We start from the raw sequence: 15,339 nt of genomic DNA, 5'->3' as shown, positions 1-15,339 counted from the left end.
AATTTATAGTTGTGTTTTTCTGTGAATGGCTCCCATTTTAAGAAAAGAAATTAAACAAAACATAAAGGCTTGCATAATTTGACAGTTTGGCAAACTGGATGCGCTGGTTGAGACAAAGACACAATGTTCTCTGACTGTGCTAGTTGAGACAAGAACACAATCTCACCTGCTGCCTTTGCTTCTCCCTCATTTTCACTTGTTGCTCCACCAGCTCTTCACGCTTTGCTATCTCATCCTGCAGACGACGCTCAAGGTCCTCTCGACGCTGCCTCTCTGCCAGCAACTGGCGCATCTCAGCCTCTCTGAACTGGACCTAGGAAGGTGGAATGTGTGAAATGTGAATGTGTACAAAAACTTACCCTTGAACTTACACAATATCCTTAGCAATATATTAGGTCTGCCGCAAACTTAATGCAAATTCCTGCAAAATTGCAAAAGGAATATTACATTTTTGTAAATTTGCAGCAAATTGACAGCAATACAAATTGTTCTTGCAAAATCTTTGAAGCAAACTTTTCAATTCACTATTATTTTCATCTGTATGGCCTCAAAATCACCAAAAAGCTTTAAATAAACTCGCTGATGAAACCCCCAGTAAGTGTAAAGGAATATGGTTTAGTAATCATGCTTGCCCTTTAATTTAAGACTAGATGCATAAGATGACATTTTGGAGGGGAAGCTAATGACTTTTATGACTGAAGGTTTCGAAGTTCCTTAATGAAAGGAATTGAAAGGAATATGTGTCTTAATTATGGGAAGTCAATGTTAAAGAAAAAATAAAATAAGGTTAGAATATTAGAATGTTTCAAAATAGTAAAAGGTACAGATTTTTTCTGAGGTAAATATTACTTAAAAAATACAATGGATTTACAGCTTAAATGCCAGAATGGCTTTCTGGTAATCATATATTATTTCTGGTCTGACTTAATCCTGCTGTGAACACAGCCAGCCCTGTACTGGAGTTCTGCCCATACCTGGTTTTCCAGCTGTTTTATCTTCTCCGTCTGTGCCTGGGACAGTGTCCTCTCCATCTCTGTCAACTTCTCCAGGTGGTCCTCACCACTGCTCAGGCTGAAAGAGACAGGGAACAAAACTGAATATAAAATATGACATGAAAAAGTGGCAATGTACTATATCATTTTCTGTACCAAACTGCTTCAGTAGAAATGTCCTGGTTAATCCCACCTCTGCCCTGGCTGAAAATCACCCAGAGAATTATTCTAATTGTGGCGAGGACTGCTCAGGGTATGATAAAAGGTTATTGCTGACCACAACGATCATAAATAAAATCTGCCAATGAATGATATCCAACAGTTGCAATAACACCACAAGGCAAAGACAAAGTGATCCCAGTTACCTTTTCCAAATTGCAACACAATGTGTTGTTGGTTTAAAATAATTCATTTATGCTATTCAAGTTAGATGATCAGTGAACCATATTCATAAAATTTATCATTTTCATTTTATAGAGATGAGAGAAAAAAATGTTGAAAAGACATAACATTAAACAATGTCATCTGGAGCCCAGAAGTCAACAAAGTTGCTTATCTTATCTCTTTTCATACATACACATTCATCCAAACATCCATACACAAACCAAAGAAACACCCAAGGATTAGGATGTTTATCAAGATTTCCTATAACCAAAGGCTTAAGAAATGACCTTCACCTCTACCTGCCCTTGACCTTATACCTGACCTTGACCTACGACCAAAACTGCAAAGTCGTGTGATTTTTACCTGTAGAAATGAATCTCTACCACCTTGCTCTTCCTGGCACATTCCCCCAGGTCCAGACACACAGTTTGTGGCCTGCTACGCTGGTGGCTCCTCTTACTTTGGTGGACTATCTCAAACACTGGGTGGGGACCTGAGTCTTGGACGCAAGATCTCTTGACATTATTACCAGAAAATAAACTGCAGGATTTCCATCTCCTGAGAAATGAGGTAGTTTCCTCCTGGTTTTTCTTTTTCCTTTTGGAAAACATGTTGCTAAAAGTGTCAGTGGTTTAGATCTCACTTTAGTTGTTTATATTTACACAATACTGTTGACCCTCATTTCCATAAAATGGGTAACGCTTTTGATAAAATGTGTGAGATACTGTTCACTGTCTTCAGAATGCAGATGTTCCTTTTACTGAAAATTCTTAATTATCCATAGTACCAAATCAATAAGTAACTGACAAAAACCATCATCTCAATACAAAAAGTATCTGCCTTATTTTTCACAGCTGCTTCCTATTTAAGAACTGCCGAGGACAGTTTGAACAATATCCATGAATTCATCAAACCATGAACTCCCAAGTCTCCAGTTTTATCCTAATTGTATCTCTTGTAGAAACACACAAAACAGGATTCAAGCTTGCTACTTCTTATAAAACATTAACTGATGATTCAGTGTTAAGGCTGATGGATATTTAAGCTCCACCTCTCTCTTCAGACAGGTTGTGTGGTGTTTAATGTCTTCTCAGCTATTCCTGCACATGATACTTTTATGATAATTTCCTTCAGCAACATGTTTTTTAATGCTGTTGTTCTTGTAAATTTAGGATAAACAGGGATCGGCATTCAAACAGCAGTGTTTCTAGGTAATAATCAACAGGAGCCATACCCCTGGTGAAACAGACTGCTATATTTTACATGTAGCTTCTCATAGGGTACCTTGGGAGGATTCCAATATGCTTCTTTTCCATGTGTATCTATCTACTGAATAATAACATTGGTCAATGTGTCCATAAAAAGCTGCTGGTTTTCTTTTTCACCTTGTACATATCGAAAAACGAAGCAATCCTTTAATATCAATAGCAACTTTTCAAGCAAGGTCCTTTTTTCAAAGAAACCATTACTGTAACTTTTTTCCTATCCATTTATATTTCCTTTAAATAATAATCATAAAACGGTGTAAAAAGTTTCTTTAAGCCTTTATCTCCTGTCTCTATGAAATTATATTTTCCTTTAGTATAACTTATCTAGACATATCAACCTAAATAAAATCTGAAATAAAACCTCTTCAATGTTCAAGTTGTTCTCCTACATCTGTATCTATTTAGTCGTCCATCACAATTCCTCTTGATAAACACCTATTCCTTGTACCTGTTGAGCAAATGTCTCCCTTTATAAAAATGATGCTTAAGTGTCTGACAATTCTGCACATCTAAAATGCCAGTCAGTCAGTCTGGTATGAGATGCCGCTTTCCTTTTTGTTCCCTAAGTATTAAGACCATTTCACCTTTTCCCCTCAATATTCTATTGCATAAACAAGGGAAGGATATGCAGTGCATTCAATATCTTTCCTATTGCCATTTCCTTTGCCTCCCACAACTGATCTCCCATTCACAAGTGGGTGTTCCTGAGATTTCCATGCAATGGCATAGCTTCCAATTCCTTCCAGTGCAATTCCCTTTATTTTTTCTGTAAAACCCCAGCTACCAGCCCCAATCCAGAATAATATATTGTTTCTACTGCAAAGCAGCAAAGGTTCTTGAAAAGGTAGTGTCACACTCTGGCCCTAAACACACAGAACAGTATTGGAGTAACAACTGGCAGTGTGCTCCTATGTTTCCCAATCACCCTGGACCATCTCATCCATATCAGCCTCAAGAGGCCCCCAGCTTCCCTTCCACCACTTCTATCTCAACCTGTGCCACTTGGTCTCTGCCTGGTACAGACTCTGACCAACCTTCCACTGCTCTGGCCTTGGTACCCACACTCTTTAACATTTAAGGTTGAAATCCTTGGCAAATTAATGAGAAAATATGCCACTAAATACCATCATCCTTATCCAGTATTATATACATCTAACAAGGGAGCCGTGAACATGGATCCAAAACAAGGTACCTTTTGAGCATGGTCACAGGGGCTTCAATTTGAAAGTGCAGTGCCCCCTAGTGTGCATTTTTAATATTTCATTGAACTTTTTACATGATAGGTTACAGCATGGACACAGTCCAAGGTACCATGAATATACAGATTATTGGGCCCCAATGACTGAAAACAAGGCCCTTGGTATTCATACCACAAACTGTTTGTTTATAAAGCACAGAATGTTGTAGATTTTCAGTCAGTAAAGCCTCACATTTACATTAAAGATTCCACTTAGGAGAATGTTCTACATTACCAAAACATACCATGGTAAGTGGAGGGGCTGGTAACAGGCAACAATCTGCTCTTAACTCGGACCTCCCATAAGAACAGTTGCTCTTCTGGTTATTTCAAAAACTTATTCTAAATGGACACCATATCTTTCTGTGATTGAAAGCCTACCCAGTTATCTACATAGAAAACTGACTGAGTAATATTCTAATAGCTGAAGATCATTCCATTAAGGTGGTTTGATTGGTTCTCAAGGGGTCAATGCAATTCTTAAAAGGTTTAAGTTTCAACCTTTTGGTTGATATTAAAAAGCATGCTTACAGAGAACCATGATGGCAACTGAATGGTTCTACATTCAACAAAGGGGTTAGTTAACCTTATGCTGAAGGAATGAATATGCACAATACACAAGCTATCCACCAAATATTCCTACTTAACTCAGTGGTCAGTCAAGATACCCCTTTCATTCTGCAAAGAAACACTAACTTAAACATTCACTGCTCTGGAGGAAACTGAAACTGTATTTAAACAAATATACAGAACTGGTGGGCCCCAATGTCCTTCGTATGGTTAAATCGCTGGGATGCAGAATTTGGGGGTAAAAATAGCTTTAATGGGATCATTGCACTCCTTAAAGCCAGCAGGGGGCTAATTTCTGTGAAAATTCCTTGAACTGTGTTTCCTAAGTCTTTTCAACTGTACTGCATGGTTACCTGTGTAAAAGGTGGATTTTGTTACCTGGATTAGTGGCAGGTGAAACAGCCGACTTGGCCATGTTTATAGTATGAAGGAAGTTATCCTCTGGCCAATTCTAATTGTGGCTTTTCTGCTGGTGAAATCAATCCCTAGGTTTTTTTTTATGGGGCAAAGCACTATATGGACAATTTAGTGAACGATATTTCAACTCTGCAATATTTTTTCATAGCTAAGTGTTTAAGTAAAAAAACAACAACCTTGGTTGAGAGTCAATTTACTTACAAAAAGTTGATGCTTTTCAGTAATATCAAACATTACAAAACAGTTTCTAGCAATAAAATATATTTTGTTCATATATCTAAGATCAGTACTTCTATGGGCCTAAGTCAATCAGGTTTCCTTAGTCAGTCTAATCTTCAACTGTCTTTGATTCCAAATTTGAAATGCAATGCGCTCAACAGTTTGCTGATCATAACAAAATTTATTATATATAAATTTAAAATGAAAAACATTACCCCGAACATAGAAAATATTAAAATAGAATGGAGACAGGCCTACATCGCAGAGAGAAATATAAGTCTGAGAAACATGACAATAGATAAATTTAATGAAAAATGGAAAAAGCTGCAGCCTCTCTTCCTGGACTGATATCTTCTATCTGCGTATGTTCCCCTGCCGATATTTGATAGTAAATTTATTTGTTTTTATCTGTATTAGATCATATTATTTATTAAGTATTATTATTTATAAAAATATTACTATTAGGTTATCAATATATCGTTGTTGACATATATATTAAATGACACAGTAACTATATATATATATATATATTGCAAATGACTGAGTGTCTCTTTGTGAGTGAGTGAGTGAGTGAGTGAGAGAGTGAGTGTGATTTTTATTTAGTTATTTATAAATTTTGTATTTTTTGCTGAAATCTGTACTTATTTGAGATATGCAATAAAAAAAAAAAAAAAAAAAAAAAAAAAAAAAAAAAAAAAAAAAACTGTCTTTGATATATCAGCCTAAAAAGCCACACAACAGAAAGTTGTCTGGCCAATACAATTCCAGAATAATACAATTATCAGACATTATTGAGAATTCTCTGTAATCATTCTGTGAAGAGACCACATCCTACCAACCAAAGTCTCCTTACCTGACCTGTTGACTTCACCCTCCCAGACAGACAAGTATTCAGCGCTATTTCTGCTAAATACTTACAGTTTACCTTTGATATTACATACTCCATCACAACACACCTCCAAGTCAACAACTCTCTTCTTCAGATAAAAGAGTTAGGAAATAGACTTAGGCAGAGAATACACAGCCCTGGAATGGTACAACCAAAAATGTTGTTGTACAATATTTCCCCCTTAGGGCGATTATTTTTTTTGGCAAGTATAACCCAAGGTTGTGGTTCCATTTTCATGTTCATGTCTCCCACATTTTTGTCCTAAAAGTCTTCGAATTACTTGTTATAAAGAGTTATGTAAGGAAAAAAGTTATTTCTGTTATTTAATATCTTCTAAGATTCTTTTTCGACAAGAACATTTATACTCTACTTTTATACTTAAACATAATACAGAAGTGCAGTCTTAAGTAAATCTCATCAACCTGATTCCAACATTGTTTTTATTTACAGCCATTTCTTCTTTATAACAAAATCACTTTTTCCTATATATTTGAAATCATGCAAAATCGCATTCAACAGAATGTGTTTGTTTTTTCCATAAACAGCCTATAATGGCGGAGAGCCTGAGGTAGTCAGGTAATACAGGTAACTCAGATCTCTCTTTTTTTTCTTAATTAAGCTAATAAGCAAAGGGCTGTTGGATACATTAGCAGTGGCGGTGAGTCTGGAGTGTCTGATTCACCTTAATAAATGTACAACATTAATTTCTGGAAATTTTTTTTCTTTTTTCTCATATTTAATTTTTCATCATTTATCATTTGTATATGTGGAAGGCGGGGGGGGGGGGGGGGGGGGTTGAAAGTGATTCATCCACATGGGGGGGGGAGGGGTTTGAAAGTCATTCATCCACATTCACCCAGTAATCACAATACTTATTCCAACCTGTAAACATTTCAACATAAATATCTCTCAAACCTTCTGCAGATTCAAACCTCCATATTGAGAAATTTCCAACCATCTTTGAACAAAACATCATTTTTCTTTTGGGGTTAGGGTGGGGAAGAGATATGGCCCATTTTAATTTAGTTCAAAATTAGTGAGCAACTGCCGTATGTAGTCTTAGATCCCAGCTGTATTCTTATCAGCTCTCTATATGATTTTTTCTCCGTGGTGAGTCACGACAGACAGGTGCTTTAACAACCACCTTCCTTACACCACCTCTAAGTAAACCACAGCACTAAATGACTACAAGATACCTGGGATGTTAACACTGGAGATTCTCTCATACTTATAACATAAATATACATGGTGGTAACATCTGTATTTATTACCTCCACTAACGAAGGAGATTATGGCTGCATTTAATACGTTTATTTGTGGACAAAATTTTGATGAAATTTTCGATGATATTTTTAGGATGAACAGTTGTTAAAGAGGGAAAGAAGAGCAACAATTTCAGCTGAATAAGGTTCTCCTGTTTTCTAAAGAATCTCTTTCAATAATATCATTCTTATTTTAATATCATTCAAAAGCTTTTTTAAGCCCACTGATCCTTCTAAACACCTGGGACTAAGAATCTCCCCACCTCCCCCACCTCAAAAAAAAAAAAAAAAAAATCCCAATAAATGAACAAAATTGAGCTTCAATTTTACTGCCACTTGGAGTACACAACACAACTACCTTAGATGTTTAGATTCTATGTTCTTTCACACTCAGTCCCAACCTGATTAATTCTTAGAGATCTTGATATGCAGCATAATGTTCTTACATTTTATATCACTGTCCACATTGTGGGGTATTAAGATAGTAATCTTGAGATGTATTTAAGATATGCATACTTTAAACTATGTGATAATCTAAGGCTTAAAGTAATTACTCGTTGCTAAAGACAAAATGAATTTATGAAAAGATGCTGAGTCACTCATGTACTATTTATAGAAGTAATATTTGCACAAAACAATGTTTTGTTAGTTATACCGAGAAATGTTGGTTTTGAAGTTTGGAAAAGTTGGTTGACTTCATGTTGAAACGATGTTTAAAACAAAGATGTAAGGTAAAGTGCTTAAGAATATAAAATAAAAAAAGACTAATATTAGGTTCTGTTGTGCCTACACAAATATGAGCTTTACCCAAAAAAAGAAACTACCAAACATTTTCATTTAAGCCACTCACACACAAACAGTAAACCAACTTAATTTATAAATAGCACCACCTTTGCTATTAAGTATGCTTCATAATTTACTTTGTGTACACATCCATGAAGGAGTGGATGGCTCAAAGGGCAGCGGTCAAGTTGACAGGAGTGGCAATGTACACAATAATGGAGGGGGGGGGGGGGAGAAGGACTGGTGTGTGTGTGTGTGTGCGCGTGTGTGCGTGCATGTGTGTGTGTTTTAAACTCTTTTGACCAGTTGAATTTGATGTGATTCAAATACTATTACATACACACACATGGTCACATACGCACATGCTATGTGCTGTTTAAAAAATATCAGACTTCATGACCCTCCCTCCAACCTAACACAATACCTGATTGGGTGTGGGGGTGGGGTGTGCAGGGGCGGATTTAGGCCGTCTTCTGGGTCTTCTTGAAGACGGTCAGATTTTTAAGTTAACATTGACGGGTATCTAATTTTTTCTGTCGGAAGACGGTCAAAAATGGAGGATGGATCAACAAAGATAATTTGGAAGACTGTCAGAAAACATCTCTGGATCCGCCCCTGGGTGTGGGGGTGGGATGGGGGTGGACTGGACACATTCATATTTTGGTTGATGTGGCAAGCTGTCCAATGGGTTATATGTACTTTTACATAACAGTCACTACATAAAAGTCCTCTACTTTGACATGGTGTCACAGAAACTGACAAGATAGTACTTAGTGTCAGCAAATGTCAACACAGAATATTCTTATCTTATATCCCAGCCATTTATCTCATGGCATGGGTCAACTCTCATCACGGTATGTCTGCATAGGAAATGACACTCAACAAATCACTAAACCCACACATATTTCCTGACAAATGTCACAGTTGTCTTACACCCCATTTCCATAGATTAGATCGACCTACTTTGGATCGACCTAACTCCCTGGGGGTTCGCGCTGAATAGCTGTCAACCGGGCGGACACGAAAGTTAATTGCCCCTTACGGCTTGTAGTGGGCGGGGACGGACACTTAAGGGGGATTATCTGACGGTAGTCTGGTGAGACTCCTCGCGGTGATAGATCGATCTAAAGTTGTGGGAATAGACCCTTAGTGAAATTGCTTCAGATGATTCATAAGTAACCAAGATGTTCACTGTGCCCAAGACACGGTGCCTATTCATTTTTTTTTTTCATGTGCATCCCACAAATATGTGACTAATGATTATATAAATTATATTCAGCTTTTATTCTCATACACTTGAAAAGTGATAAAACTGTCTATTTTTGGAACCATAATGGTGACAACCCTGCTTTGAAAAGAAAACCAGAATTTGAAGATCGAAAAATATACAAATGCCATGATCAAACCACCTGTTGGTCATCATGAAGACTGGACACCAGTGACCCCAAACTATATGAAGTCTGGCCAGGTATAGTTATTCCAGTCATGCCATCATGCTGGGTACAAAAAGCTGTTCTTAGATACAAAAGACCAACTAGCACTGGTTCGGGTGTGAGTGACATCACAAAAATATCAACTATAGGATTTGAGTCCACTAGGGACCTGCTTAAAAGGCACACACACACACACACACACCAGAAGACAGACATACCTGCCATTAACAGCTGCCATAATTTCAGCAAACATCAACTGTTTTAAGTTCTTCACTCTCCTCTCTCTCTTCCCTTGGATAATTGAATCCTGTATCCTCTCAGCTCTTCTGGCCTATATGTATATATATTCCTATATCTCCCAAGTTACAGCAAGATATGGTTCACAGACTACTGCCTTACGCCACCACGCCAAAACCACGTCCCGCTTAAACGCTTCCACAACTTTTTACTCAATGTTTTTAAAGTCACAACCTCACCACGGGTCCCTATTTACGGACACCCTGCAACCACCTGCTGAGATTGAACAATGTTTTCCCTGCTTAGTCCCTGTATCAATAACCCGGAGAATATAACAGGAGTTTGTGGAGGTGTCTGGAGTGGTCCTGTATAAGTGGCTTATGTGCTCTGTGTGTGTGTGTGTGTGGAACAGGGGGTATGTTATCTGAGGGGAATCTAAAGCCAGTCTCTCACCTGGAGGGCCAAATATTTAGGGAGAGGCTTAGGGGATGGAGGGAGATGTTATCTGAAGGAATCTAAAGCCAGTCTCTCACCTGGAGGGCCAAATATTCAGGGAGAGGCTGAGGGGATGGAGAAGCATTTTATAAGAGGGAATTAAAAGCCAGTCTCTCTCAGTGTGCTAAATGTTAAGAGGTTGTTCCCTTATCCAGGGATGATAACATCAAGGGGAAAGACTGAAAAGAGGGGGAGATAACATTTATGTAGGTATATGTAATCTGTAGGGATCTGGTCCTGAAATGCAGGGAGAGGTAGAGAGGATGGAAGCAAAAATCAATAAGGCATGTTTTCCGAAGACAAAAAACCAAGGGAGCTGCAATATTATGGAAGGTGTTAAGTTTTTCACCTTAGTAAATAGGCTCATGCCAAGATAACTATTTATCGATTTATCAACCCTTTTTATTTATATTTCAAGAAATACAGGCAGCCTTTTTTGAACAACTAACAAGGCTATGGGGAATTTAATTCTTTAATGAGCTTAAAACACCCCATTCTGCACCTGTTGCTCCAGTAGTTTAGGGAGAGGACACAAGGCATGTGTTCATGGACCTAGGTGTGTGTGTGTGTTTGTGTGTGTGTGTGTGGGGGGGGGGGATGCAACTGAAGAGAACAAGAGAACAAACATGTAGGATTAGGATCTGATCATTGTGCAAATGGATATTTAAACTAAAACATATAATCAGTACAACGGGAGATGGTAAATGGAAGCTAAAATACTATAGGCTAGGTTATTTTTAAATGAAAGCATGTAAGCAATATACTCATCTATTTTTATCTTACGTTACACACGGCGGTCGTGGCCGAGTGGTTAAGGCGATAGACTAAGTCTGTTGGGGAATAGACCAAGATCTCCCCGCACAGGTTCGAATCCTGTCGACTGCGCGCCTTTTCTGTTTTTGGTGCAGGTGACATAGGTTCCTCCAGGTCGTTCTAACAGGATTGGTCCATCTCCATGGGGTTTCTCGCTAAATTGCTTTCAGCTTAAGTGGCTTAGATGTCTCGCATGCCTGCTTAAGTGAGGTGCAATATTACGGAAGGTATTTAGTTTTTCACTTTAGAAAATAGGCTAATGCTAAGAGAACTTCTTTCATCGACCCTTTTTATTCATAATTCAAGAGACACATGCAGCAGTTTTTGTACGACTAACAAGGCTATGATTTAAGTATGGGGAATTTAATACTTTAATAAGCTTAAAACACACCTTTCTGCACCTGTTGCTCCAGAATTTTAGGGAGAGGACACTGGGCATGTGTTCATGGACCTGGATGTGGGGATGAAACTGATTTTAGATGAGAACATATATGTAGGGTTAGGATTTGATCTTTGTGCAAATGGATATTTAAACTAAAACATAATCAGTACAACTGGAGATGGTAAATAGGAGCTAAAATAGGCTAGGTTATTTCCAAATGAAAGCATGTAAATCTGGGATCATCAAATCTATGATATATTATTAGATAATAAAAACTACACTTTTTCAAACTTTCTTCAATATTTGCAGGGCACAAATGCATCGACTTTCTCGGAGTAAAATAGGACATTAAATACAAACAAAGCATCATCAGTTTCTAATGATTTCAAAAACAGCACAAAGTTTTAACCACCTTTTTCTTGACAAAAAAAATCAATTTTAAGATCAAAGGGGACGGACCACCAGGGAAATTGCGCCACGTGTCCATCATCTCTGCATAATATATGAAGTCTGAGGAGATAAGCACAGAGAAGTGTCTGTGTACCCAGTAGATGGATGTCAACCAGATGGTATCATATGTCTCCCTGGACCTGGGACACACAGGGGTCAGTCACACTCCAGGGGCGCAGTCACACAGAGGAACTTTAGACCAAAATTTAGTCTAAACTTTAACCCCCCCCCCCCCCCCCCCCCAATTTGGCTTATTTCAGTTCCAGATAATTCAACAGCTGTTCTCTTAAATTAAGAATTGGTGTAAAACAAGCTACATTTTTCTTCTGTTTTAAAAAGGCACACTACCAATAATTTGAGCTATTAATGATTTTTCATGGACAGTGTAGACCAATATTTTAGTCTTAAAGTTAAGACCAATATGTAGGCCATAGTGCTTTTGTGGCACCAGACCCAGTGGTGATATATGGAATATAGATAATGGCACAATGTCACAGTGTTAAATATCTTGTGGTGCAAGTATTATTCCCACAGGGAAATATCATGCTGTAATTCATCTGCCGTTTGTTAAAATTATGATCTAAATCTCTAAAGGGGTAAGGAGAAAATGTCCTGTAGACCTCAATTATTAATTTAATGGCCAATCAGATAATTGTCTATGTTACAAATATTTTTCTTGATTGAACGGTAAAAAATCACGTCACATCAAAAAGTAATTGTCCCACATAAGATCAGCAAAATGTGATTTCAGCCTTTATCTCAGGCTGCATAGAGAATCAAAAGAAAACACATGAGGTCTTAAAACTTTTTCCAAAATCTTTGTTGAAATCATTTTCAGTCTTTCCCTAAAATAAAAGATCCACATAAAATACCTCATAAAGTACATTTTGAGGATAAATATGAGGACAAACCAAATGTCTACATTCTGTCACATAGTAAATCACCTTCAAGCACACCCATTCTACGCAGATTTAACCACACACAGAATACCGAGAGGGCATCAGGACCAGAATTACACCATTTGTTATTCAATTTTATTTTTTTGATGGGAATCTTGTGTTAATTTTTGTGTTTATATTGATGCAGGGTGTGCTTAAACACTTATTTATAAACTCTGCTTTATCAGCTGTTCAGCATTCTTCTGGTGTATTTAATCCCACAGTATTTTACATCAGACATACCTATACAAGTTATAGCCTCAAAATTAATCTTGAAAAGACCTTAGACCTAACTTTTAAGTTAGAATTGTTGAAACTGAAGCTATTTGTGCAAGTTCTAAATTGTGAACAGTGTATCAGTTTACATCATATTTCCCCATTTCTTTGTCTTGTTGGGGAGAATTATACAAAATAAAGCATATTCACAAGCATTGACCACTCATAAACTTCAGCACAACATATGTATCTACACATCCCTACCGATCTTCACAGGTTACATCCTTATAGGACGTTTTTTATATACCACCACCTTCTTACCTGTCCTGGCAGCCTTGTTTCTTCTGTCTACACTAAATTACATACACATGCCCTTAAACATGCATGCACACACACACTGCATCTTTTCACGACGTCACTCTTACCTGGTGGCCTTGTCTGAGGGTGTGCTTCCACTGTCCACGCTGCCTTCCTCGGATTCCACTGACCCATAACTCCTTGCCTTGGCCTCTCTCTGGTGCATCTCTGCCCACTGAACATGACCCTCCTGGGTCGCTCTCCGTTTCAAATCCTCCAGGTATTTTTTCTGATCTTCTATGAATTTGGCCCCTAAAGTGAGGTATTTATTACCTGGCTGATCATTTCCTTGAATTATCAACTTGTTTGTGGTACTACATGCTTCACAATGTTTGCACAATATATAATAAATATACGGTTTAGAAGGATCTTACATGGTGACAAATCTGACCACCAATCCAATTAATCCAATTTCCTGCACTTATTAAACATCACTGAGATTAACACTTGCCTTTTATTAGTAAAATAATTTTTGATAACATTATTACGCTCCTAAAATTATCATTACTAATCATATAATGCAGCTGACTTCCACTTTTCACCTCAAAGTTTTATCAAGCAATCCCTTCCTTTCACACCTTTGTGCCAAAGGCGCTGTTGAACAAGGGAATAATCTTGATATCAGCGAACACCTCAGATATTTCCTGTCAATTTATTAGTTTACCTTTGTCGTCACTGAGATATGTCTTTGCCAACTTGTCACTTAGCTCCATGGTCATCTCATTGGTGGGCGTCTTTAGTTCCTCCTCTTGAAGTCGTCTGAAGAACTCCTCATTCACTTTCATCTGAAACAGTGAAACATTAGTTGAATATAAACTAGAAACAATTATAAACATTGCATACATTTAACAGAAATCTTTTACTGAAAATATATTTCTTAACAAGAGTCATCATCTAAACAGTACAATCTGAATACATTTCACAATGTTCAACCAAAAACTTGTTTGTAGACTACAAAACATACTTCCATATATTTCAACTTGAAACACATTTTACATTGCCAGACTGTCACCATTTTAGGACTGAGAAAATTTTTTTGCTCGCCATGTGTAAATGTCCAGTTTCACTAAAAAACCACCACCACAAAACTATGTCAATGAATATTAAAATATTTAAGTCTTCAGTTATTAGAATTCTCTTTCTTACCATGGCAGTCAGTTAAACGGCATGTCCCTTTCAATGACTCTTTTACCTTTTTGTAAGTCTTTTACAGAAGTGCGTAAAACAAATCTTATCCATCACCAGACTTCAGACGCTTAATCATTTCCATAAAGATCAAAAAATGACACAGACAGGACTGACCTCGGAGTTATAAAGTCTACAATCTACCCATGAACCTGGTTTGATTTATTAATCAAAATAAAACATGACTCAGGCACTTTCAATACAGTGTCAACTCTCCCCTTTGTGGCACTGTTTCTGATTTGCGGTCAGGAATGCAGACGTAACCCTATCTCCCGGGGTCCTGATACAGCTCATACACAAAGAATGTATAGCCAATGTTCTCCAATCAAAACAGAATGACTCCTTAATGTTGGTGTGAACAATTCGCCAGACTTTCACCTATACAACAGCACAGGTAAACAGTGAATACTATATCTCTTATGTTATTGGTGTTAGTGACAGGGAACCCCTCTACCTTTAAACCCACCTATCCATCTGTGAGAAACTTAGGTCTGTTGCTACAGTGTGTGTGTGTGTGTGTGTGTGTGTGTGCGTGTGCATACGTGTGTATTCATAGCAAAGTGGCAAAAAATAAAGTAAAACAAGAAAAACAGGATTAAAGCATTAAAAAGCTTCAGGAATTAACAGCAATTAGAGGTACAAATCTTGTGAAAAAAATTCACCAGTTTACCTCATATTCTGTATCTGAAGATTTGGCACTTGCTGAGCTGGTATCACCAGGCGGAGATGTGGAGTTGTTACGGGACAGCTCTCGGATCTTTCTGTCAATGGTCGAGAGTGTGGCCTTCTCCTTCAAATAACATTAGGAAAAC

The 15,339-nt window shown here is 37.6% G+C and overlaps 1 protein-coding gene across 21 annotated transcripts in view; it reads right to left on the bottom strand.

Annotated features, from left to right (window-relative positions):
- Positions 1-15,339, bottom strand: part of LOC106173715 (uncharacterized) — a 94,207-nt gene that overhangs the window by 2,695 nt on the left and 76,173 nt on the right. For 20 of the 21 annotated variants that reach the window (XM_087016646.1, XM_087016652.1, XM_087016654.1 and 17 more), the window contains 5 exons: positions 15,198-15,317; positions 14,007-14,127; positions 13,411-13,615; positions 975-1,071; positions 167-313 (listed from right to left, as the gene is read on the bottom strand). In XM_087016646.1, coding sequence (XP_086872772.1) covers positions 167-313; positions 975-1,071; positions 13,411-13,615; positions 14,007-14,127; positions 15,198-15,317 — 690 coding nt within the window. The remainder of the gene's footprint in view (positions 1-166; positions 314-974; positions 1,072-13,410; positions 13,616-14,006; positions 14,128-15,197; positions 15,318-15,339) is intronic. The other variant, XM_087016651.1, reaches the window with a different exon arrangement.

Source organism: Lingula anatina, chromosome 7 (assembly GCF_051362555.1).
Source record: "Lingula anatina isolate TDL-2025a chromosome 7, LinAna3.0, whole genome shotgun sequence".
In the NCBI taxonomy this organism is placed as follows: Eukaryota; Metazoa; Brachiopoda; class Lingulata; order Lingulida; family Lingulidae; genus Lingula; species Lingula anatina.
Note: the sequence above shows the minus strand (reverse complement) of the source record. Positions and strands in the feature narration are given on the sequence as shown.